Here is a 26,899-nt window from a genome sequence, read left to right as displayed (position 1 = left end):
ATCTTTTTAAATCCAGTTTGAGGTCTTCTTGGCTTTTGGGATGAGTGATTTTTGATTCAACATGGAAATTGTGGATATTATGAAATTCTTGTCTTACTCAAACTGGGGTTAAATACCTCATCATTGTTGCCAGGTCCTGGTAGAAGTCCAGGTTTCTCCCTCAGCCTCCACTGACAATCAGGGAGATAGATAGTGCTCATTGAGGTTAGAAGTCTGTGCTCTCTCTATCATCTTTCACAGGTGAGCATAGGTATAGGGCCATGCTATTTTCTTTCATGGTAGCTGCACTAGAGCAATTAATTTCTAAAGAAGTTATTTGTCTTGCTAGATCTTCTCTTTATTGGTCCTTTGACAACATAGGGCAGGTTTTTGGAAGGTTTTTGTTTTTGTTTCTATTTTTTTAAATCTATGCTTGTTGGCGTTTCTGGTTTACCTGCTTCTCCAACGTTCAGTCTTTGAAATATGAGGTAAAATGAAAGCCCAAGGAGCTCACTGTGGTTATTCTTTGGCTCCTGAGGTCTCTACACAGTCTTCTCTCTGCCTTTCCTTTTGTAATGTTTGTTTTATATATATCTTGGGTTTCTGGTTGTACTTTGTGAGAGGAATAGAGAAAAGTATATCTACTTTATTATCTCAGAGGTAGAAAGTATGTTTCAGGCACTTGATAATAGAAATTACCTCTAAACAATAGTTGAATTGGATCCAGGTAGATATTATTTTTGTGGTTCTTGTTTTTTCCTTCCTTTTAGGACTAAATGCCTATAGACTGATTTTACTGACAAAGATAATAAAGACTTCAAATAAAAAGAACAAAAACAGAATAAACTATTATGGATATGCAGAAAGCTCAAACTGAGTCTTGACAACATAGGGACCTACTTAATCACTAGTTTTTAAACTGTCAAGCTTTATTATGATTTCCTTTATGTGTGTTGCAGTTCAAAAAGTTATCCTCTTTTTTCTGACCCTTTGATCCAGTTACAGAGTGACTGGTAATTTATAGAAACAGTTTTCAGGTTTAAGGTAGTCTAATATTATAGGTTTTGTTGGAATCTAATTGTCAGATTTTTCCCTTTGGGTAACTATGGGTACTTTTATAGAGATTTAATATTTTTAGAGTTTTCTTATTAATATGAAAGAAGTATTACCTGTAGCACTAAAGGACAGTTACTGTGTTATGAAATACGAGAAAAAACAAGGCCATCATATAAGTAGCAAGTATTTTGAAATTGCCTCAACAGTTGTACAGTAAAATGTTATCATTATTGTAGATGTTTTAAAACATTCAAGGTCTGAACTAAACAATAAATTGGATTTCTTTCCTGTAGGATGATGGTCTAGAGGACAACAAAAAGGATTTCTATGAATCTGATGATGAACAGAAAGAAAAGACTGACAAAAGAAAGAAGCCTTATACTATGGATCCAGACCATAGACTTTTAATTCGGAATACAAAACCTTTGCTTCAGAGCAGAAATGCAGCGGTATGTTAAAATCCTTATAAGAAATAATTCTCACAGATTTTCTTAAAGCTATGGTTAAAAGTATGTAAATTAAGCAAACAAGTCTTTATATTTGAGTGTGCTAATGGAGCATTTGTTTATTTCTTTATATACCAAAAAAAATTACGTTGTGATGAGATTACTTGCTTTGGTAGTTGTATGCCTATTGAACTTGATTTACATTTTTGTAGTTTTTGTTAATTTTTTTTTCTTAAGATATGAGCTGGAGATATTTCTGAGCTGATAAGAAGACTGTATATTTCTCTATTGCTAGTTTGTAGTTGTGGGTACTTAATCTGGTAGCAGTCTATAATATTTGTATTTACCTGATAACTACAAATGCCTAGCATAATGCCTAGTAAATTTTAATTGGTAGGAATAACTATTTTAAATCATCTTTATTTGGATCCTAATATTTTGTTTGAACCTTTTTATTTTAAATAACCTTTTATTTTTAGGATATACTTACACAATAGAAAATTAGAAAATGCAGACCAGTAAAACAACAAAAAAAAAGGAACATCATATTCTCATCACTATTACAATATCTTAATGCATTTTCTTCCATATCTTTTTTTCTGTGTAAATATACATATATTCCCATGTGTGTAAGTCTATACATTTATATATTTTAAATTAAGATAGAAATCATACTGTATGTAATATTTTAACCTGTTTATTTTCTAGTCAATCCTTTCCATCTTTCTATTTCAACAAAATTTCATCTCATTTAATACCAATTTATCTTAAATTTTATAAGTGGTTCATCTAAACCAGTGTTTCTACATTTCATCTACTTGTTATCTCTTAAACCTCTCAAGTCTTGCAGGATGTTTTTCTGTGTTTATCTGGTTGGTTCTTTTATACAGTGCTATTTAATTTTTTCTTCTATAACCTGTATTTTCTATTAACTGGAAGTTATATCTAAAGGCATGATGGAGTCAAATTAAACATTTTATTATAATTTTTCAGTTAAAAATATTCTCATGAATTATTCCCTTCAAATTGCAAACACTTTGAAAATGAGGAATTTCACATGAATACTGTTTTCTGATGCTTCAGAATTTAGAGCAAAGAGCTGTGTGTGTGTGTGTATATGTTAGTAATTAGCAGAAGTTTTAATCTTATACCTAATAAGTTAGTTTCTGAATCATTATTAAATAACCATGCATAGTAATAAAAATATTATTTTACTGATGATATAAATATGCAAATATTTCAATGTGCCCTTGCTTGGCTAGATGGTTAAGTAGCTGTTACTTAACCACCTAAAACTCTACCTTATAATTGACTTATAGTTAACTTTGTCTTAGAAGTTGATTTTGTAATACAAATACTGATAAAAAATGTTCTTGAGCCTTGGCCGGTTTGGCTCAGCAGCAGGGCATTGGCCCTCTGACCAAAGAGTCGAAGGTTCGATTCCAGTCAAGTGCACGTACCTCGGTTGCGGTTCAGTCCTCGACCCTGGTTGGGGTTATATGGGAGGCAACCAATCGATGTGTCTGTCTCTCTCTCTGTCCCCCACTCTATCTGAATAAAAATGGAAAACAGTGTCCTCTGGTGAGGATTTTTAAAAAAAATGTTCTTGAATGGTCAAATAAAGGTACATTGTACTTTTTGTCCCAATTATGTTTCAGTTCCCAGCTTATTTGTGTACCAAGTAGAGATGGTTAACATTTTGTTTCAGTATGTTTTGGTATCCTGCTTATTTGATACTAAATACACACACACACACACACACACACACACACACACACGAAGACTGACTTCTAATGGATTGTGAATAGATTTAAAAGAATTTTTATTTTACAGCCTTATTTGCAACTTTTACAAGAGACTTTAAGGATTTGTTTCAGGAGTCTTAGAGTTGTATGCTGTAATATCTTTAAAAATGACTATCAGCCCTGGCCAGTTTGGCTCAGCGGTTAGAGCATTGGCCTGCGGTCTGGAGAGACCCGGGTTCGGTTCCCGCTAAGGGCACGTACCTTGGTTGCAGTTTGTCCCCGACCCTGGTTGGGTTGTGTGGGTGGCAGCCACTCGATGTGTCCCTTTCACGTCCATGTTTCTCTCTCTCTCTGTTCCTCTCTCTCCCTCCCACTCTACCTGAACAAAGAATGGAAAAATGTCCTCGGGTGAGGATGATAAAAATAAAAAAAATGACTATCAGTGGCCCGGCCGGTGTGGCTCAGTGGTTGAGTGTCGACCCATGCACCAAGAAGTCACCAGTTTGATTCCCAGTCAGGGCACATGCCCAGGTTGTGAGCCCAATCCCCAGTCGGGGGCATGCAGGAGGCGGCCAATCAATGTTCTCTCTCATCCATGTTTCTGTCTCTCTCTCTCCTTCTTCCTTCCTCTGTCTCTAAAATCAATAAATAAAGAAAAGTAAAAAAAAAAAAAAAAAAACTAAAAAAAATTGTCAGTGACTTATAAATTAAGTCAATCATTAATTGAGATTTTGTTTTGTAAGATTTTAAATTCAGGAGAGCGTGTTCTATACTTAAAGCATATTTGTGGATCACAAACGAAGAAATAAGATATCCTTAAATCCGTCAAATTCCCAAGTAATGTCTGAAAGCTATAAAATCAGCCTTGTTAAATAAAAAAATAGTACAACAAAAATGCCAAACAACAGTAAATGTAGGACCCTGTAACCTGTATTTTTAAAAAAATGTTTATTAGTTTTAGAATAAACTCTTTTTATTTCAATCTCCCTCAGGTGTTGTATATACTTTAGGCCTGTGGAAAACTCTTGACATACATTTATTAGAACTTTATAAATCAGTCAGAAATAAAGTGGTATTAATATATTTTCTGAGCCAAAGACAAGATGATACAACTTTTGTAGCTCTGTTTCTGCATTTGTTCAGTAAATGGGAAGTTTGGACTTCTGATCTCTGGATCTAAATGTACATGCATGTAAGGGAAATAGAGTACTCATTTTATGACAGAGGAGTTCTAATCATCCTTATAGTGGCTTTGAATCAAAGACTGTTTTTAAAGTTCTGCATTTTGAAAACCAAGATCATTCAAAATGCTGTTTTGGAGGAATTGTTTTAATTATAACTTAAATGTACTGATTTAAAAATAAAAACAAAAAAAAACACATTTCAGCCTAATTATTGCTATTATCCTGAAGTCTGGCTTCATTTGGAAAGTCATGCTGACGAGTTTTTAAAAATTCCCAGTCTCAGAATAGCAGCAGCAGCAGTAATATTAGAAGACTATGGGATTTAGAGTATTGTTGTCAAGCTTTGCCATGTACTGGCTGTGAGATCTTGGATTATTCATTTAACATCTATTTTCTTCTTTGAGGATATATTAGTATTCTTGTTTGAGGCTGCCATAACAAATTACCACACACTGCATGGATTACAACAACAAAGTTACTTCAGGAGGCAGAAGTCTAAATGTAGGTGTTCAATAGAGTTGGCTCCTTCTAGAGGTTCTGAGGGGAAAACTGCCTTTTGCTAGCATCTGGTGGTTGCCAGTCACTCCCTTTCTGCCTCCATCATCAATGTGCCTTCTTCTCTTTGTCTCTGTCTGTCCTTTTCTGTCTCTTATAAGGATACTTTCATTGGATTTAGGCCCCACCATAATTCAGTATGATCTCATCCTGATCGTTAACATTGATAACATCTGCAAAGACCTTATTTCCAAATAAGATCACATTTGAGGGTAGAAATTAATTCCTGGGGGACCACTAATTACCTGCTACAAAGAGTAACAACACATTTATCTTATTTCATAGGAATTTTGTAGGAGTTAAAGGAAATAATATGTAAGAATGTTCTTTGAAACTGTAGGGTGCTCCAATGTTCATAACTCTGATTGTCTTCATGCTTTATCTTTTAGGTGGTTATGGCAGTTGCTCAGCTGTATTGGCACATATCCCCCAAATCTGAAGTTGGCATTATTTCTAAATCACTAGTGCGTTTACTTCGTAGCAATAGGTAGGACATGGTTTTATATATGCTTTCTTTCAAAAGGAATGTTTGAACAAGTATAATCTGTCTTTCAGGCATTTAATACATAACTTGGATTGTATTTTATAGAAGATTTCATAGTGAAAGGGATCATTATTAAAGATTTTAGCCCTGGCTGGTATGGCTCAGTTGGTTGGACATCGTACCATGCACCAAAAATGTTGGGGCACATGCCCAGGTCTTGGGCTTGATTCCCAGTGCGGGGGCCATATAGGAGGCAGCCAGTTGATGTTGTGCTATCACATCTATGATCCTCTCTTCTCTCTTCCTCGCTCTCTAAAACTCAATAAACTATTCTTTAAAAAAGATTTTATATAATTTATGTCAAAGTTTATGATAGCCCTAGCCAGTGTGGCTCAGCCGTAAGAGTGTCATCTGTGGACCAAAGAGCCCCGTGTTCAATTCCGGCCAAGGGCAGGTACCTTGGGTTGTAGTTCATCCCCCACCCTGGTTGGGATTGTATGGGTGACAACCAATCGATGTGTCTCTCTCATATCGATGTTTCTCTCTCTCTCTTCCTCTCTCTGTCCCTCCAGCACTATCTGAAGATTAAGGTAAAAATATCCTCAGGTGAGGATTAATAAAACAAAAACAAAAAACAAAATTTATGATAAATATCAAAGTTTTTTACCCTTAAACCCAAATAGCCCAGAAGAATTAAAAATAACTTTTGGCATATAGTAGATGCTGCCACCTGTAGCCTAGAATTTGTGTTTGATATTTTTGTGTGTGGCAATAATAATGTTTGGAAGTTTTAGTAAACCTGGAATCACTGAAAAACTATACTAATGTATTAGCACATTGATGTACTCAGTGTAATTCTATATGATTTTTTTTGGGGGGGTGGTATGTGCCCCTAGCGGGAACTGAACCCAGGATTCTCTGGTCCACAGGCTGACGCTCCAACCGCTGAGCCAAACCGGCCAAGGCTAATTCTGTATGATTTTATATAAAGCAATACATATGCTAAATGATGTAGTTTATGATAGAATTGCTGCTTCCTTTAAACTTGCAATATCTAATTACTGTGGTTTGCTTTATTTATTTTTTATTGAATTTTTATATATTTATGTTTTAGTATAGTTGGTATACAATATTACATTAGTTTCATGTGCACAGTATATTGATTCCACATTTATAATACCTTACAGTGTGATCACCACACTAAGTCTAGTTATCATCTATCACCATTACTTTGCCTATTTATAAAGAGAGCTATCTTCTTAATAGCTACTTATTTTAAAGAAATGCCTATTCTTTTCATTTCCTATAGATAGATATAGATATCAAGAATGCCTTTTTCTTTAATTTTACCTCATAGTAATTCAGCAGTTAGGTCAACAGTGTAGAAAACTTATATTGAGATCCCATGACATGTACTTTCAAAGTTTAAGATCAGTTTTTCTGTCCTTTGTTTTGTTCTTTTTGTGTATGTGTGTTTAACAATACCATTGTTTTAGCTATTTAGCTTACTCTGGATATTTTGCAATCATTAGTTATTTTAAATTAAAATTTTTTGGAATGCTTACTTCTAAGAGAGTTGGGGGGAAAAGACATTTATTTTTGTCTTTAACTCAAACTTAGTGTCACAACTTTAGCGCTAGACTGGCTTTTGCCATTCCTTAGTAAGATGCTGTTTCTTTTGCCATTCCTTAGTAAGATGCTGTTTCCTTTGGGTTCCTGTTCTGTCTCTCTTTAATTTTTTTATCCTCACCTGAGAATATTTTTGCATTTATTTTCAGATAGAGCGGGAGGGAGAGAGGGAGGAAAAGAGAGGGAGAGAGAGAGAGAAACATCGATGCGAGAGAGACACATTGAGTGGCTGCCACCCACACGACCCCAACTGGGGCCTGGGACAAACCGTAACTGAGGTACATGCCCTATGCCCTTAGCGGGAACTGAATCTGGGCCTCTCTGGTCCACAGGCTGACGCTCTAACTGCTGAGCCAAACTGGCCAGGGCTTCCTCTGTTTTTATACAGTCATTCTTTTCTCTTTTATTAGCTCAGTAATTTTCTTTTTTTAGAGCTAATTCAGAGGTTATCAGAAACACCAGGAATGCATCTTTCTGTGATGCCTTATACCAGATTCAGTTCTACCTTCATTTCTTAGATATTTGGACATAAAAATTACATGACTGTTTTTTTATTTTTTTAAATTCTCACTTGAGGATATTTTTCTATTTATCTTCAGATAAAGTGGGAGGAAGAGAGAGGGAGAGAAAGGGGGGAGGGGGGGAGAGAGAGAGAGAGAGAGAGAGATCTACATGAGAGGGACACATCGACTGGATGACCCCTGACCAGGGCTGGGGACAAACTGCAATTGAGGTACATGCCCTTGACCAGATCAAACCCATGACTCATTGGTCCTTGCTCCACAGGCCGACGCTCTACCGCTGAGCCAAACCAGCCAGGCCAACATGACTGTTTTTTAATCTGTCTTTTATTCTGGGCAGAATTGAGTGACTCAGTGAGCCTTCCAATCAAGAGTTTACATGAACTCTACAGACGTGTTTGTTTTGTCAGGCCTAAGAACACCTTCCTTGCATATATTCAGAGTAGCTATAGTATTGGCTTTACAGTTTAGGAATCTAGTATTATAAAATTGGCTTCAACTCTTACTCATGATAAATTAAATCTAATTTATTAGTTGTTTGTAGGGAAATGTACTTTAAAATAAGGTATAATATCTCAAATTTACTAAGAACTTTTCAGTGTTAATTTAAGAGTTCCATTTATTATGAAACTTATCACTAATTCATTTTCTGTAATGTACTTAAAGATATTTCATTGGAAAATACACCCAGTGAAATTTTTCCTTTAATTTCTAGGGAGGTGCAGTATATTGTCCTACAGAATATAGCAACTATGTCAATTCAAAGAAAGGTATGTACATTGTGAATACATAATTCAAAAGAGGAATGAATGCATTAGTACCATTAAATGTATTTATATATTTATTTTTGTCATTTAGGGTATGTTTGAACCTTATCTAAAGAGTTTCTATGTTAGGTCAACTGATCCAACTATGATCAAGACACTGAAGGTAGGCATGTTCTTATTTTTCAGATACTCTAATATGTGTTTGCTTTGAAGATACTACTGTGTCTTCTAGCATCTATAAAATGGAGATCTGCTTTTAAAAAACAGATATTTTTAGGGATTTTCTTTATACTTTCTAAACTATGTTATTATATACTAGTTACTGTGCCACATTCTAATAATATGAAGTGAAAACATGTTATACACACCATGAATAACTCACCCTATTCTAAAGGAGACGTGTAAATAGATGATTTTAGCCGTATGTGTTTTGAGATTTAAATCGAGTGCTGTGAAAAACACAAAGGTGGGGTTAATTCTCTGGAAGATTTAGAAAAGACTTGTGAAAAAGATGATGTTTGAGTGGATCTTAAAAGAATAGCATATTTTTAAGCATGTTGGTGGTGGTGGTTGATTGGGAGGTTGTAGAGTTGCAAGTAGAAGCTGGCATACTTGCATTAACATGGGTTATAAGAGTTTTGAGTTCAGGGAATGATAACCACAGTAATGATTAAAACAATGTGCTATTGAGGCAGGAAATTAAGTGGAATTGAATGAAAACCTGGAAATAGATCCATGCATATGAAAATATACTGTGTAATAGAGGGGACATATAACAAATCAGTGGGGGAAAGGGTGGATTATAAATATGGAAATGATTGATTAGTCACATGGAAACTGAGTTTAATCATAGGAAGACCTAAGACACACCCAAATTGAGGAATAATTTACAAAATAAATTGGTTTATTATCAAAAGTGTCAAAGCGATAAAAGTCAAAAGAAAGACTAAGAAATTTAGAGTGAAGGAGACTAAAGAGACAACTAAATACAATGCAGGATATTGAACTGGGTCTTTTTATTATACATTATTGAGATAATTGGTGAAACTTTAATAGGGAGTGAAATGACAGCTGCGTAGATGTGATGTATCAGTGTGAATTTCTTGATTTTCTTGGTTGTATTATGGTTTGTAGGATAGGGTTTTTGTTTGTAGGAAATATGCATAGAAGTATTTGGAGATGATACGGTACAAGATTGGCAACTCTGGTCTGAAATGGTTCAGAGAAAACCTTTTTACCTTTTCTGTACGTTGCTATGGTTTTTAAAAATTGTACAGGAAATTTGGATATTCTCATCAAACTAAAATGAAAAGTCTAGCCATAATGTGGGAGAAAATATACCAGTACATATATCAGAAAAATGATTAGTACCTAGACTATATAAAGAATCCTATACTCTGTGCCATTTATTTATTTATTCATATTTTTCTTTATTTTTTTTTGTGGTACGTGCCCCTAGTGGGAACTGAACCCAAGATTCTCTGGTCTGCAGGTTGACGCTTAACCACTGAGCCAAACTGGCCAGGGCCAAACTGTGCCTTTTAATTGGAATGTTTAGACAATTTACTTTAAATGTAATTATTGATATGAATATGTTTTTGTCTATATCTTGTGTGTTTTCTGTTTGTACCATTTTTTTCTCTGTTCCCTTTTTTCCTTTTCTATGCTTTCCTTCAGTATAATTGAATATTTTTTATGAGTAAAAACAATTTTTTTAATGAGCCTATTGGAGATGGGCTTTTAATTGCATATTTCTTGTAACTCTCAATACAGAAACATTAAAATGTCAAGAATTTGGGATGGCAGGGTTAAGGAAACACCTTAAGATAATTAATTGGTATCTTGAAAAGAGGCATTACGTAGAGGGCAGTTGTTTTATAACTATTAATATGAGGAAAAAAAGTCAAACTATCTTAAATTGTTTAGGTTTATTAGATATAAATTGTAAAGTTGGGACAAATGATTTAGGGAAGATGTGTAAGATTCTCTTTTTTTCAGTATTTTTTAAGTACTCTAAATATCTATTCTCTATATGTAGATGTAGGGAGACACAATACACCTGAAGGGTATAATGCTTCACAACACTTGTAACTTTCTTAAAAACAGAAATTGCCTGTCTATTAAATGCCTAGCCTTTATTAAATTCATCTTTTTGTTTGCTTGTTTCAAAATGTTTGCTTTCTGTTTTTTTCTACCTTAGCTTGAAATTTTGACAAACTTGGCAAATGAAGCCAACATATCAACTCTTCTTCGAGAATTTCAGGTTTGTGTACTGTGTATATTATAAAATAACTTCTAAAACATCTGTTCAGTTTAAAGTTATATATATATGTCTTTCTGAACTTTGAAATATGTAATTGTGTAAATACAACAGTCATTTGGGACAAGATTAACAACTAAGACATTTATACATTTTCAAGAATAAACATTCACTACAAATTTAAAATTTAAGGGAAATGGAACAGCAAGCAGTCCCTTTCATGTGTTCCTAGAATTTGCAACAGTGATTTATAACTCTGTCTTTGTGTGAAATGAAGTTACTGTAAGGATTCCATCTCTTTGTGCTGTCACCATGCACTCGTGAAAATCTTCACTTATCTGATTGTTCCTATTTCATTGTCTACTGTTTCAGACATTGTCCTCTTAGCTTCATGTATAGCTAAAAAATTAGTTTAAAATTGCCCCTATTGTGGTATTTTTGCTGTTGTTTTGTTTTGTTGTATTTCTTAAACTATATATGCTGATGGATGTGATACGTTCCACTATATCCATCCCCAAAATATTATTCAAAAATTACCTCATGGACATTATGTCCTTTCAAATGGAATAGTTAGCTCTGAAGACTCATTGGAGGGACACAGTAATAGAACACCTCACATTAATAATATGAGTTTTACATTTCATCAGCAGTTTTCTTAAAAATATTTCTTAACAGAGTTTTTGTCAGCTCCCAACTTTTGTAGACGTAATTTATTTTGTTAACACAATCTTTTGATATGCCCATATTAAATTTCTTTTTAGCTATATCAACATTGTGTTTGTTTTTATCTTTTATTTATTTTATTATTATTATTATTATTATTACTTTTTAATCCTCACTTGAGGATATGTTCTTACTGATTTTTAAAGAAAGAGAAGGTGGGGGAAAGAGAAAAACATTGATGTGAGAGAGAGAGAAACATCGATCTGTTACCTCCCATACACCATCGCAACTTAGGTATGTGCCCTGACTGGGAATTAAACCTGAAATCTTTTTTGGTATAGGGGAGGGATGCTCCAACCAATTGAGCCACCCGGCTAGGGCGACATTATATATTTTTTAAATGATGTGATCTTATGCTTTTAATAGGAGTAATAGAATATTATAGCATGTCTATGATTTAAATTTTCATAACTGGACTATTAGTCTTTCATACTATATTTTTTTCTAGAAAACTCCTTGTAAAATTAGGATGTCTTGGATGTCACTTATATTATATTTACATGCCAGAAAATATAGTATCACAAGTTCTTTTTTTTTAATCCTCACCCGAGGGCATTTTTCCATTTTTTGTTCAGATAGAGTGGGGAGGAAGAGAGAGAGAAACATCAACGTGAAAGGGACACATTGAGTGGTTGTCACCCACATGACCCAATCAGGGCCGGGGACAAAGTGCAACCGAGGTACATGCCCTTAGCAGGAACCGAACCCAGGTCTCTCTGGACCTCAGGCCAGTGCTCTATCTCTGAGCCAAACCGGCCAGGGCTAGTATCACAAGTTCTTATCCAGTGATCTATAGCTATAGACTATTGTTTGGACTTTATTTTTACTTCATTTGTTTTTAAGTTTTTGTCTTTGTGTTTGCAATTTTCCCCTTTCCTGTTTTTGTTTTTTAATCCTCATTCAAGGATGTTACCATTTATCTTCAGATATAGTGGGAGGGAGGAAGGGAGGGAGGGTGGGGAGAGAGAGAGAGTGATGTGAGAGAGACACATCAATCAGTTGCCTCCCGCATGACCTTGACCAGGGCTGGGCACAAACCGCAACTGAGGTACATGCCCTTGATCAGAATCGAACCCGCTACTCTTTGGTCCTCAGGCCGACGCTCCAACTACTGAGTCAAACCGGCCAGGGCTCCTTTTCTTGTTTTTATATGTTATCTGTTTGGGAGTACTTTTGCTGTTAATTTTCTGCTATTCAAGTTTATAGGGGTTGTAGGGAGTGAATCTCAAGTAATTGTATAGTGGTGTTAGTTGTATAGTGGTGACACATTGGTCCTGTTTAATAAAGTCCATTATTTAATCAAGCTTTTTAATACATCTTTCTTCACGTATCCATTTTTATCACTTTTTATTTTTGTACCTAATTTCTGTGTTTTTTTTTTATGTTCACAGGTATGTTTACTTATAATATTTTGAGTAAAATAGAGAATTTTTTTTAAGACTCTTATTTTTAGTTGGGGAAATTAGGTAATCAACTAGGTAACAGTTTTTAAATACAATTGATCTTTCCTAAATGGAACTAAGAGAGTTTAATTTGTTTAATTTATTTCTTCAACATTTAATCATGTTCTTGCTACCATTTTTACTAAATTTGTAAGTTTTTATATATTCTTAGATTTTCCTCCTCCAGTTGTCGTTTAGGCACCCTTTAATGTATTATTCTGTTTTGCATGTTAGATAACCATAGTGCTTAATCTACAGCAGGTACTTCTGTTTTCGATTGGGAATCATTTTTTAGAAGTTTCCGTTGAAAATTGGATTTTTAATTTTATTATATATATTATTATATATAAATGTGCATGTTAAAAGTACATTCATTTCTGTGAAGAATAAAAGCTGAGCCCTGGCCGATGTGGCTTAGTGGTTGGAGGAGCATCAGCTCTTGTACCAAAGGGTCCCAGGTTTGAGTCAATGTCAAGGGCATGTACCTGGGTTGCAGGTTCAATCCCCAGCCCCATCAAGGTGTATGTGGGAGGCAACTAATTGATGTGTCTCTCTCACATTGATCTTCTCTCTCTCTCTCCTTCTTTCCTTCTTTTTTTTTTTTTTATCCTCACCTGAGAACATTCTTTGATAGTTTGTTCAGATAGAGTGGGAGGGAGAGAGAGAGAGAAACATCGATGTGAAAGGGACACATAGAGTGGTTGCCACCCACACGACCCAACCAGGTCCGGGGACAAACTGCAACCAAGGTACATGCCCCTAGCGGGAACCGAACCCGGGTCTCTCCAGACCGCAGGCCAATGCTCTAACCGCTGAGCCAAACTGGCCAGGGCTCCTCTCCTTTCTTTCTACTCCCCTCCCCCCTCACTTCAACTCTTTCTAAAAATCAGTGGAAAAAACACCCTTGGGTGAGGATTAATAAAAAATAATAATAAATAAAAAGAATAAGCCCTGGCCAGTTTGGCTCAGCAGTTAGAGCGTAGGCCTGCAGTCTGGAGAGACCCGGGTTCGGTTCCCTTTAAGGGCACGTACCTTGGTTGCCCTGGCCCTGGTTGGGTCGTGTGAGTGGCAACCACTCGATGTGTCCCCCTCTCTCTCCCCCTCCCACTCTATCTGAACAAAATATCAAAAAATAAAAAATAAAAAGTGTCCTCAGGTGAGGATTAAAAAAAAAGAATAAAAGCTGAGTTTTTAAATTAGGAAAGTTTAACTAAAGTGAAATTCTTTAGGGCTATCGTAAATTTTGTAAAGCTCTTTTAACCTCCTGCTTTTAAGTAATTTTATTTATTTATTTTTATGTTTATATACATGTATAGTTTACAGTGTATTTTTCAAAACTTCTTTTAAAAATCTATTTTTTTAAACCGTAATATTTTGTTCTATTGTAAACAGAGTATTTATAAAGTCTGTTGAAATGCTGCTCACTGTAGCTAATGTGGTTTTATTACTATTCAGGTACCATTTTAAAAGTAAAATGTTTATTAGTAACATATTAGTTTTTTTCTTCCTCTTCTCTAGTTTTTAGATTTGGTGTCTCTGAGAACGCAACCATTTTTTTTTGTACATTCACAGATACTGCTGGTTAAATGAACTGAAACCTCTAAAGAGAGAGTTCTCATCATATCTTTCAACCTTCCACTTAAACTAATTGCTATATTTGGGTGACTGCTCCCCACTATCTGTTTGAGAGTCAAAAGCCACAGGTGAATGACCCTGGCTTGAAAATGTGCCTTTTTTATAGGCACATTCTTTAAGTAAAAAAGAAACTAAATTAAACTTAAGTCATCAGTTAGATCTCCTGTTGTACCTGTGGATGAGATTTTGCATGCTAGAATTCATATATTGACAAAACTGAAGAGAATAGGCATTTTTTTACACTTGATAATACCAATGTATAAACTAATTGAAATAATATGTTTAGACCTATGTGAAAAGCCAGGATAAACAATTTGCAGCAGCCACGATTCAAACTATAGGCAGATGTGCAACAAACATCTTAGACGTCACTGACACATGTCTGAATGGCCTGGTGTGTCTACTATCCAACAAAGATGGTAAGTTGACAGTTTCATTTGCTTTTTAAAATAATTTATCATTTGAATATTCTTGATACAATTTGCAAATTGGAACGTTTTTTAACATTGGATTTTATTTTTTCTTGTATGTCAGTGGCATGGTCATGATGAATAGTATTTTGTCTTTGAAAACACATACATACATACACACTCACAGTTTTTTGTTGTTGTTTTAGTAAATTGGGTAATTAACCTGCAAACAATATCTATTTTGCCAAAACAGAACTAGGAAAGTATAATTTGCTTTATTTCCTCACAGTTTAGTCACCTTCATTGTACCTTGTCCCAAAGATTCTGCTTTGCTGTTCAGTGGCATGTAAGTCGTGTATAATATTGGTACACCTGCAGAGGGTGCTAAAAGCAGGCAAATGACTCTATACCATGGAATAGTTGCTAGATCAAAAAAGTATGTGTTGAATGTGTTACTGTCAAAATTTTTTTCCAGATTTCCACCTAATAATTTTATATTCAATGTTAGCTAGATTTAGAACTCATCAATTTGGAACAGCTTCATGTTTTTTAAGCCCAACAATATCTAAACATTTTAAAAAATTGGATAGGTAAAATATATAATCTAGATTTTTATAAGTACTATGATAAAAAAATTACTGAAACAAAATTTATTTCCAAATAAGAGTGTTTTTATTATGAACATAAAATTACAATCTTTTACCTATAAACTCAAGATGTTGTGATGGAAAGAACATTTTTTCTACCTGTAGTATTAAAATTCTAAATAATCATGGCAACGTAAATTATCAGGGATATGGATTTTTTTTTAAATTTGACTGTAGAAAGTAATTAGAGGAGATAGGATGCTAACCATATACATTTTACCTATTTCTATTTTTAATAACATTCTTTTTTTATCTATTTCTAGATCACACTAAATATGAGTTAAAAAAACATGTTTTTATTCTCTTTCATTTTTGATAATGATTTCCTATATGACCAAATAAAGCATACTCCTTGGGAAAGTATTTAAAATTACAGATTTTAAACCATAGTTTACCATGGTAATTGTTCTTTTAAAATCTAATTACATACAAAAAGCACCACAAATTAGTTAGAACACTAATTTGTTTTTCAGATACAAAATATAGTCAAAATTTTTCAATTTTATGTTTTAACCTATTTTTCTCTTAGAAATTGTCAAGCTGTGAATTTGAAAGCATTTTTTCTACATCAGCTTATTACATTAATTTCTCAAAAAATATTTTTATTGACTTTGATTTAAAAGATGAGTGTTCTACCCTGTAGCACTTTTAAAGGATTTTATAATTAGATAATGGGAGATTAATGTAATTTATAATCACTCCTAAAAGTAGGAGGATTTAATAATTTAAATATTGCTATTTTAATGTTTAGGTTTTGATTTTGGTAAATTAAAACTCTCTTTATAACCATGGATTATTTTACTACAGTTAAATTGTACTGTCCAGTTCTGGTTGCATAATCATTATTAGCTCATAACACTTGATTGTTTAACTCTTTAGGGTGCTACACTTCTGTAGTTTGAAAATCTGGCTCAGTAAAAGTGAGCAGTAAAACAAATAAGAATATTTATATTAAATCATTAAAGAACGTAGTAGTATTTTTAACTTTAAAATGGCCAATACTGACAACAGAGCCCCTTTCTATTCCTATTAAAACGTATGCTTTTAGAAATAAATGCTTCATGAAGGAGACCCCTGTTTTTTAAAAATATGTAAGATCATGCCTGGCCAGTGTGGCTCAGTGGTTGAGCATTGACCCCTGTGCCAAGAGGTTGCCGGTTTGATTTGTCAGGGCACATGCCCAGGTTGTGGGTCAGATCCTCAGTGGGGAGCATGCAGGAGGTGGCCAATCGATGTTCTCTCTCATCAGTGTTTCTATCCCTCTCTCTCTAAAATCAGTGAACAAAAATAATTAGAAAAAAATCTGTAAGATCTTTTGAGGCTCTAAGGATTTGTAATTCTTTGATTTTATGGATTATGTATCTTAAAACCTCAGGGACAGCATTTAGACTTCATTGTTTTTAAAGGTATTTAATATATTCTTATTAGAACTGTAGTTTTTTTTTTTCCCCCTCTTTTTATGTTAATTTATCCCTTCTTGGCATAGAGAGGACTTTTCTTTTTTTTTTTTTTATCCTCCCCCGAGGACATTTTTCCATTTTTTGTTCAGGTAGAGTGGGAGGGAGAGAGAGGAACAGAGAGAGAGAGAGAAACATCGATGTGAAAGGGACACATCGAGTGGTTGCCACCCGCACAACCGACCAGGGCCAGGGACAAACTGCAACCGAGGTACGCGCCCTTAGCGGGAACCGAACCCGGGTCTCTCAGGACCGCAGGCCGACGCTCTAACCGCTGAACCAAACTGGCCAGGGCTTTTTTTGTTTGTTTGTTTGTTTATTTATTTTTATCCTCACCAGAGGACATTTTTCCATTTTTTGTTTAGGTAGAGCGGGAGGGAGAGAGAGGAACAGAGAGAGAGAGAAACATCGATGTGAAAGGGACACATCGAGTGGCTGCCACCCGCACGACCGACCAGGGCCGGGGACAAACTGCAACCGAGGTACGCGCCCTTAGCGGGAACCGAACCCGGGTCTCTCAGGACCGCAGGCCGACGCTCTAACCACTGAGCCAAACTGGCCAGGGCAGAGAGGACTTTTCTAAGCAGACTTGAAACTTGCCCTAAAATAGTCCAGTTATCACTAATGTTAATTTGATTAAAAAATTTAAAATTATCTGTAGAAGAAATCTTTTTTTTTTTTTTTATCCTCACCCGAGGACATTTTTCCAATTTTTGTACAGATAGAGTGGGAGGGAGGGAGGGAGGGAGGGGGAGAGAGAGAGAGGAAGAGAGAGAGAGAGAGAGAAAAACATCGACGTGAAAGGGACACATCGAGTGGCTGCCACCCGCACGGCCAACCAGGGCCGGGGACAAACTGCAACCGAAGTACGTGCCCTTAGCGGGAACCGAACCCGGGTCTCTCTGGACCGCAGGCCAACGCTCTAACCGCTGAGCCAAACTGGCCAGGGCTGTAGAAGTAATCTCTATTTTAGTTGGCTTAAAATAATTTAATTCTAAGGTAATTTACTTTAGGTAACATAGCAAAATTTGCAGTCTGAATAATGTTCCTACTATATACTGGTAAGAGGATTATTTTTGTTTTAAGTTCTATATAATTCAGTAAGCATTAATTGAGGACTTAAATCAGTTGAGGTATTTAACTAAATGTTGAATAGATGAATAAGGTATTTATTCAGCCTATAAAACATTCTTGCCTTTTTGGAGCTCACAATCTAAGTAAGGAAGGAGACAGTAATATAAAACAGTTATGTTCCAGTCTTTCCATATGTTGACCACTTTGTTGGTTGCCAGCTATCTCCTTACAAACAGAACTAGATTCCCTATGTTTGGATGGTAATGTTACTTGAATAAATTATCCAGTCTCTCTCTGCTTCAGCTTCTACAAATGAGGAGAGTAGACTAATCTTGAGGACAGTATGCTGAGTGAAATAAGTCAGTCACAGAAAGTCACATACCTAATGATTTCACTTGTATGGAGTGTAATAATAGTCAAATTTGTAGAATCACCCAGTGCAGAATTAGTTGCCAGAGGCTGGGGAAAAGGGAAATGTGGAGTTACTAATCAGCCAGCATAACGTTTCAGTTAAGCTGAATAAATTCTGGAAATCTCCTGTACAACATTCTATAATCAACAATAATGTATTGTACACTTAAAATTTTGCTAAGAGGGTAGAGTTTATGTTAAGTGTTGTTACTACAATAACAATTTTAAATAGTAGGATGTACTTCTTAGAGTGAGGATCATTCAGTTCTGTAGAGGACAAGGGGTAAGCTAAGAAAGGTCAAGAACATACCATCTTTTGTGCTCCTGGTTGAGTACCACCACAGTGCTGATGTCTTTGAAAACCAGGAGGTAGCATAAAGGAAAAGTAGTGTGGAATTACCTGGAGGAAATGAGAAGGCACCTGGGGTAGGCAATATAATGCCCCTCCCCCCAAGATGTTCAGGTCTTAATGCCTGGAACCTGTGAGTATGTTACTTTATATTGCAAAAGGACTTTGCAGATGTATTTATATTCTAAAGATGGGGAGATTATTCTGGTGGACCCAGTGTCATTGAAAAGGTCCTAAAGGGAAAGAGGGAGGCCAAGAAAGTCAGTTGTCCGAAGCAGAGGTTGGAGTGATGCACTGCTGGAAGGAGGACTTGAGTCCAGGACGGCCGACACGCAACAGATTTTCTCATAGAACCTCCACAGAGAACTTAATCCTGTCGACACCTTGATTTTAGCTCATAAAACTCATGTTAACTTTTGGCTCCATAATTGTAAGATTATAAGTGTGTATTATTTCAAGCCACTAAGTTTCTGGTAATCTATAACAATAATGGGGAACTAATACAGCACTGAAGAATAAATAATGCCAAATATATATTTCAACTATGGCCAGTCCTGCCTCTGCATGTGGATAATTACAATTACACAATGTTTTTTTCTTATTTAAGCTAGTTTTGCAATTATATATTTTAAAATTAAAAATTGTACTATAGCTTCTTTAAAATCACACTTAGATCATATTTTACTTTGCATAGTAATACTTACATAACCACATAATGTTTTCTGCTAGAGTGTAAAAAAGAATGAAATCTCCCCACTTATAACAATATGGATGGATCTAGATAGTGTGTATTATGCCAAGAGAAAGACAAATGCCACAAGATTTAACTTCATACATGTGAAGTTAAAAAAAAACCTTGCAAAATAAGTGAACAAATGAAACAGAAACAAGCTCATAAATACAGAGTACAAATTGAAGGTCGCCAGATGGGAAGGGGATTGGAGGATGAGTGAAAAAGGTGAAAGGGATTAAGAAATACAAATTGGAGTTATAAAAATAGTCACAGGGATGTAAAATGCAACATAGGGAAGATTGTAATAACTAACTATGTATGGTGTCAGAAGGGTACTAGACTTACCAGGGTGATCACTTTGTAAGGTATATAAATGTTTAATCACTATGTTGTACAGCTAAAATCAATGTAATATTGTATGTCAGCTGTGATTAAAAAATAAAATGAGAATGAGTATCTACCTCATGTTAATTGTGAGAAGAAAAAGAAATATGTCATTTTGTAAGATAAAACATTATATAAATTGTAATTTGTAATTTCCATAAAGAAAGAAGTATATAGTTTGAAATATGTATGTTTAATAATGATTAGAATGGTAAAAATTTTGCTTCTATTCTTAAAGGGAGCTGGATAAGAAAATATATTCAGATAAGGGTAACAGCACACAAAACATGGCATGTCCATAGTGTATGTCAGGGAGTCTCGAGTATCCATGAATCCTTATTAATAAAAAATACCATAATAATCAGTAAAGGCAGTGATTTATATCCTTGACATCAGTCACATTTATAATCATTTATATAAGATTCATTCTATAAAGTCCGATGCTCTGGGTAGTTATATTACATTTCTCTACTGGTGCCACCAAAAACATAACTTGGACCAGTGATTAGCCACTTCAGCGTAATAACTCAGTCTCAGAATCCCAATTTGAGGATTCTTCCTGGAGCCACTCCTCAAACAAATTATTGAATTAGTTAAGGCCCTGGCAAGAAATAGATTGACATACTTGAAAGGAACAATTGAAGAGAATTTAATGAAGGAACTATTTATAAGGTATGGCAGAATTAACGGAAACCAACAAGGTATGATGTAGCACCCTGGGACTAACAGGCTAGGAGCAGTGGGAAGCCAAATCTAGACTTGAAGGGAAGGCATGTGAAGAGTGGGAGCAGTTGCCAGACCCTGCGGCCGAGAGCCAGTCATGGGAACTGAAACCTTTAATAGAGGCATGCAAGCACTCCCAAGGGAGGCCTGACAGAAGAGATTCAGGCTAGGGAATAGAATACTCTCTCCTGCCCCTTGATCTCCTGCTGGTGCTTCCTGTTGGTTAAGCTAGGAGCAAGAAAGTATGGTTGATGCATCCACAGAGGTCAGCCTCTAAGGGCACAGAGTTGGCCACAAAAGGCAGAGGGTTCCTAGGGCCAATGGAGACAGTCCAGCTCACAGCCCATTCCTTCTGTCTCTGAAGTCCATGCTATTTCTATAGTAACGCCTTTTACTGCTGCTAATCCTTGCTACTCACTTTTCTGGACATATCACTTAAGGAAATTTTTTTTTTTTTTTTTTGTAGTTTATTGTTTTCTTTAACATTGGAAAATGTTAGATAGTAGGTATTTGATTACCACAATATAATTAGTAGGAATCAAAGAGCAGTATTTGAGAGCTATGGTTAAAAGCCAAAGACATTAAACATTATAGTGATTACATAATTTAACTTCACTTTATTTCCAACTTAAAGAAGGAGAGATAAGAAAGGGATATCATAAGCCAGGAGACAGTAACAGATGTTAGAAATGGAAGTATACTCTTCTGCTTAAGATGAATATTCACCCCAAAAATTTCGAAGTACATTCATGGCTGTAGTTTTCACTTAGCCATTGAAGACATGTAGAATGTTTTGCTAATTTAAATTTACATTGTACCAAGCAGAATACATTTAAATTGAATTACACATGTTTAATATGAATACTCTGTTTTTCAGAAATAGTTGTTGCTGAAAGTGTGGTTGTAATTAAGAAGTTATTGCAAATGCAACCTGCACATCATGGTGAAATTATCAAACACATGGCCAAACTCTTGGACAGTATCACTGTGAGTATCAATGAGGAGATCTTTGCTGAATTTCACTAAGTAAATTATAGATTTATTAAAATAAATGAAGATCCTGAAGTATAATGGTTAAGAGAACTGAACTATCTGAGTTCAAAATCTGATTCTGAGATTTCACGTTATTGTGGAAGGGAATTACAAATCTGAAAAAGGGAATGGATACAATAAATATTGCGGTGTTGGATTAGAATTGATTATTGTGAACTTGATGGCTTTTTATGTAGATATCTAGATGTGTGTGAGTGTATATATTCCTGTGTGGGTTAGTATGTACACACATGAATGTGTATATGTATATATAAACATCTGTGTCTTTTGAGAAAGCCTGTATGAAATAATACACCAGTACTAGTGAGCACACCTAGTGCCTGGATCTTGTTTTGTTTTCATTGAGATACAATTTCATACTATAAAATTTACCCTTTTAAAGGATATAAATCAGTGGTTTTTGGTATATTCATAAGGTTGTGCAACCATCACCACTATGTAATTCCAGAACGTTTTCATCATCTCTGCAAAAGAGTTTCACACCTCAAACTCCTAATCTTCCTTTTACTCTAGCTCTTGACAATGATCTACTTTCTGTCTCTATGGATTTGCTTATTCTGGACATTTCATGTAAATGTAATGTGACAATAAGTTGGCTTTTTGTCTAGCGTCTTTTCATTTAGCATGTTTTCAAGGTTCATGAACATTGTAGAATGTAGTACTATGTTCCTTTTTATAGTACATGTTAGTTTTTAAATTCCATTCACATCTCAAAGGAACCAGATGTCCTTAGAGAAGTGGCTGATTTTAGAGCTAGGGCAAGGAAAGAACAAGATGATTTTAGAACATCTTATTAGGCCAAAAAAGCAAGGAAGTTCTCACAGAATGATAGAGACATGTCAAAAAGACACAAAAGCCAGTTTGAAGGGCTTCTACTGGCCAATTTGAGCAACAAAGCGAAGAGTAGTAAAAGGGTTACAATCTATTGACTAGGGCAAAAATCTAAATGCACACTGATTAATGAATGAATAAGGGAGAAGGGGAAGCTCTTTCTTACAATGCAAAATGAATATAGAAGGAATGATGGAATTTGAATATCACTGTTGTCTAGCCATCACAGTTATGATTATTTCAGACAGGAAGCATTAGCAAATGCTAAAGACTAGGGGGGTAAAAATTTGAGTTGTAACAGTATTTGCACAGTCTTAGTGTATATCCTCATAAGAGACTTCTTCATTGCAATAGGTAAATTAATGACTTTTGACTTTACAATGGAGAAACCTTGCAGACACTACCTGAACCCAGTGAATATAGTTAACATTGCTACAATGGGGTCATGTACCCTCTGATAAGATACACCGAATAGCACTCAGCATCAACTCCGTTGAATTCCTGCCAAAACTGAATGACTTGGAAACATGAGACAAAACCAGTTGATGGTATTCTACAAAGTAATTGGCTTATACTCTTAAAATTCCCGTATCATGAAATGGAAAGAAAAAGTCAGGAGCATTTTTAGATAAGTAAAAGAGATTAAAAGGATATGATAACTCTATGCAACACATAATTTTGGATTTTTTTGCTGTAAAGAATTTTATAGGGATAATTGGCAAAATCTCAATCAGATTTGTAGATTAGATAATAGTATTGGTTATTGTTTAATTTCCTGATTTAAAAATAATTTTACCGTGGTTATGTAAGAACATTCCTTTTATTAGGAAGTTTATACTGAAGTATTTTGGGGTAAAAGGGCATGTCTACAACTTTTATCAATTCAGAAACCAAAATGTGTTTATGTACATAGAGAGAAAGCTAGAGCAAATGTAGTAAAATGTTAACATTTGGGGAACCTGGGTGAAGGGTGTTCAGAGTCCTTTTTATTCTTCTTATCATTTTTTTTATAAATCAAATTATGTTTGAAAATTAAATTAAAAATAAATATTAATCTTGGTTTTGTCACTTACAAGCTCCATGTCCATACATTAATATCTCTATACTTCACTTTTCCCTTCTGTACAATGGTGATACTAGAATAACCTATATTGTTGTATTTTACCAGTCAATATATGTAAAGCTCTTAGAAAATTGCCTGATACCTAGTAGTACTGCATTTTAGCTGTTATTATCTGTTTTATTTCATTCTTTGCTTCCCTTTAAAACTAAAGATTTTTTAAAATTTATTATATATTTATTAATTTGTTTTTGTTAGAGATGTTTCTCATTTTCCCCCCATTGACACCCTCCCCCCCCCAGCTTTGTTGTCTATGTTCTTTGGTCATGCATACATGCATGTAAGTTCTGTGGTTTATCTCCCCCCCCCAACTCCTCCCCTCCCCAGGCTTATCAGTCTGTACCCCACCTCTAGGTCTCTGGGTTAATTTTGTTAGGCAAAAACTAAAGTTTTTGAAAGAATTATCTGAAAAGAATTTTATTTCCTCACCTCACACTCCTCAACACATCATAGTCTGATTTTGATTCCCACTTTTTCCAAGGTCACTTTCTCCCTTTTATTAAATTCTGTGGATAATTTGCTCTCCATATATTTCTTGATCTTTTGTTATCATTTGATTTCACTGATGACTTCTTCCCTTTGAAACATTCTATCGCTTTTGTCTAGTTTTTCTTCAAACTCTTCTCCATTCTGTTTGCCTTTTGCTGTGCCTGTTCCTTGAATATTAAAGTTTGACAACTAAAGTTCTGTACTGAAAGGGTTGTGTTTTATGAGAGGAGTATATCATTTCCTTCTTTAAAGATTGGGTAATCTGTACTGTTAGCCTTTCAGAGAGATCATATTTGTGTAGTTAAAGGTAATAGATGGCAAGGTTTGGAGCCTGTCAGTCGGGACCAATTTTTAAGATCTCTGATGCCAAAATTTCCTTTCCCTCAGGGTGTTATTAATTTCCTTTTCTTTTAGGGTGGTTATACATTTATCTTAAAGCTGAGAATAAGACTTACAGGAGTCACTATTTAAATTTCTACCAATCTCTCACCAGAGAGTTCATTTGTCTTCATATCTATTCTTACTGTTGATTGATTATCAAATTTAGGACTTCTCAAGAAAATTGTATATGGGAGGTACAGAGCTTAAGAAAGTGGATTTGAAAACTGGATGGCTTGGGATCAAATTAAGTCTTCACCTTTTACTGGCTTTGTGAATTTAAGCAAGTTATTTGACTTCTATGCTCCAGTTTTTTGCATCTGTAAAATGGGAACAGTAATACTAATAACTTTCAGATCTGTTGTGAGGAATATATGAGTTAACGTATGTGAAATATGTAGTGTTTAGTGTAAGTTGTTATTATGATCATGACTATAGTTAGTGTTTTTAAAGAAGACAAACTTGATAAGGTTTAAATTTAGTAAGCGATCTCTGGCCCCTTATATATTTTACTTATATATTTAACAGAACTCTTGTAATACTAATCATATGCCAGGTACTATTCTAAGCATCTTAAAAATAAAAATCATTAATTTTAATAACAACTCTGCAGGGTATGTTCTATTAGAATTCTCATTTTACATGAGAAAACTGAGGCATAACAGAGGCTGAGCAGCTTGCCTTAGGTCACATGACTAGTATGTCTGCTTTTATAACCAATATATTATGCATAATGGAGATCTAAGAGTGTATTTTGACAAAAGAAAACTTAAAAGATTTAAGTTTACTTAGAATGAAATAACTTAAAAGCATACCAGACCAGTTGTGAAGTAAGAAAATACACTTTTATTTTTTTAATTGATTTTAGAGAGAGAGAAAGAGGAAGGGAGAGGGAGAGAGATGCATGAGATGATACTCAATCCACTGAGCCACACTGGCTGGGCAAAAAATACACTTTCAGAGTGAAGGAAAAGTTTAGAGGAAAAAATGTAAGCTCTTCATGAAACACAGAAAAAGAAAATACTTCATTCCAAAATGTGTGGGGTGTGCCCAAAACTATAACTGCCATCAGTTTTTAAGTAAAGGGACAAAAAATAAAAGAATTTATATTTGTCCAAAGAAATATGAAAAAGAACAATGAAACAAAGCATAAAAATCTAAGCAGGATCAAAGTTGATTTTGTAAAATGGAAGATGAAAAAAAAGATGGTTGAAGTTGATATATTGGTCCTTTGAAAAGATAATAAAATAGTAAACCACTATTTTATGTAACGCTGATAAGGTAAAGAGAGAAAGCAAAAATAGACAAGTTGGGAATGTGATATAGGGGCAATTAAAATAATTACAAGAAAACTATATGTGATTCTATAGCAAAATTTTGAACTTTTGGGAAATGAAAAGGTGATGATGAGTTGTTATTATTAACATTATCTGAGGAAGCTGAAGTGCTTGACAAGAGACAAGGCAAGCAATTTGTGATGCAGAACCGTAGAAACAGTCAGGGATTGGAGGCACAGGTTACTCCAGAAGAAGGTGATGAGGGATGTAGCAGACAACAGCTTCTAAATCAGGACAGGGAGTGATTGCATTTCCAGAATCTCTGATCCAAACAGTCAAGAGTTGAAGAACAAAGGCACATGGAAAAGAAAGCAGCGTTTTATAATCCCAGCAAGTACCTGGTGACTCTTAAATGTGGGCAAGTGATTCTAAAATGGGAGGCGTAGCCTGAGACCCTTAAATGAGAGTTCTTTTTTCCTGATTCTCCACCCATTTCACCCTAAATCCAAGGATGGTATTGTAAACCACTGTGATGTAAGAGCCAGTTGGACCAGTGTCAGGGGACAAGAGAACAGCATTGAGCATGTTTTCCTTCACTGCCTCAGCCTTCTGGGCTCATCTACCCTCTGAGAGAGGGGAACAGAAATGATAGCCAGACCTCTTTCCGCCCTGATCACCTTACTTACTCATAAAAGAAGTGGGAGAATGCCCCTTCATGCATGGGTGCTGGAGTAGGCAAGTGATTGACCTAGACCTGCCCTGAACAGTCTGGCTGTAGGGAAGCTGCAGGAGGCTGGAAAGGCGCCACTGCACAAGGTGGCAGAAGAACAGGGGCAAAGGAGTGAGCCTTCATTTGATTAATGAGTACATAAGCCCACTGAAGTGAAGTTCTTTGTCTCCATAATATACGAGCTTAGTCTGGGAGTAGCAACCTGTCTTTCCTTGCTGGCTCGTATTTTTCCTAGTATAGCACACTCTTTTTTTTTTTTTGTCTGTCCAGTGGCCATGGTGAACTCTGGATTCAGACTTGGAGGTCCAGTCCCAGTTCCACCACTGACAAGCTATGAGATGTTGGACAATTTCTTAACCTCTTTGTGGCCACTTTCCTCATATATCAAGTGGGAATAATGGTAGAGC

General features: G+C 35.2%; 1 protein-coding gene across 10 annotated transcripts in view; it reads left to right on the top strand.

The window, feature by feature from the left end:
- AP3B1 (adaptor related protein complex 3 subunit beta 1) overlaps window positions 1-26,899 on the top strand; it is a 281,299-nt gene that overhangs the window by 115,594 nt on the left and 138,806 nt on the right. For all 10 annotated transcript variants that reach the window (XM_036278963.1, XM_036278966.1, XM_036278970.1 and 7 more), the window contains 7 exons: window positions 1,329-1,484; window positions 5,355-5,452; window positions 8,315-8,369; window positions 8,458-8,529; window positions 10,567-10,629; window positions 14,713-14,845; window positions 21,492-21,601. In XM_036278963.1, coding sequence (XP_036134856.1) covers window positions 1,329-1,484; window positions 5,355-5,452; window positions 8,315-8,369; window positions 8,458-8,529; window positions 10,567-10,629; window positions 14,713-14,845; window positions 21,492-21,601 — 687 coding nt within the window. The remainder of the gene's footprint in view (window positions 1-1,328; window positions 1,485-5,354; window positions 5,453-8,314; window positions 8,370-8,457; window positions 8,530-10,566; window positions 10,630-14,712; window positions 14,846-21,491; window positions 21,602-26,899) is intronic.

The sequence above is a fragment of the Molossus molossus genome, unplaced genomic scaffold (assembly GCF_014108415.1).
Source record: "Molossus molossus isolate mMolMol1 unplaced genomic scaffold, mMolMol1.p scaffold_m16_p_3, whole genome shotgun sequence".
In the NCBI taxonomy this organism is placed as follows: domain Eukaryota; kingdom Metazoa; phylum Chordata; class Mammalia; order Chiroptera; family Molossidae; genus Molossus; species Molossus molossus.
This window is presented reverse-complemented; position numbering and strand designations above follow the sequence as displayed.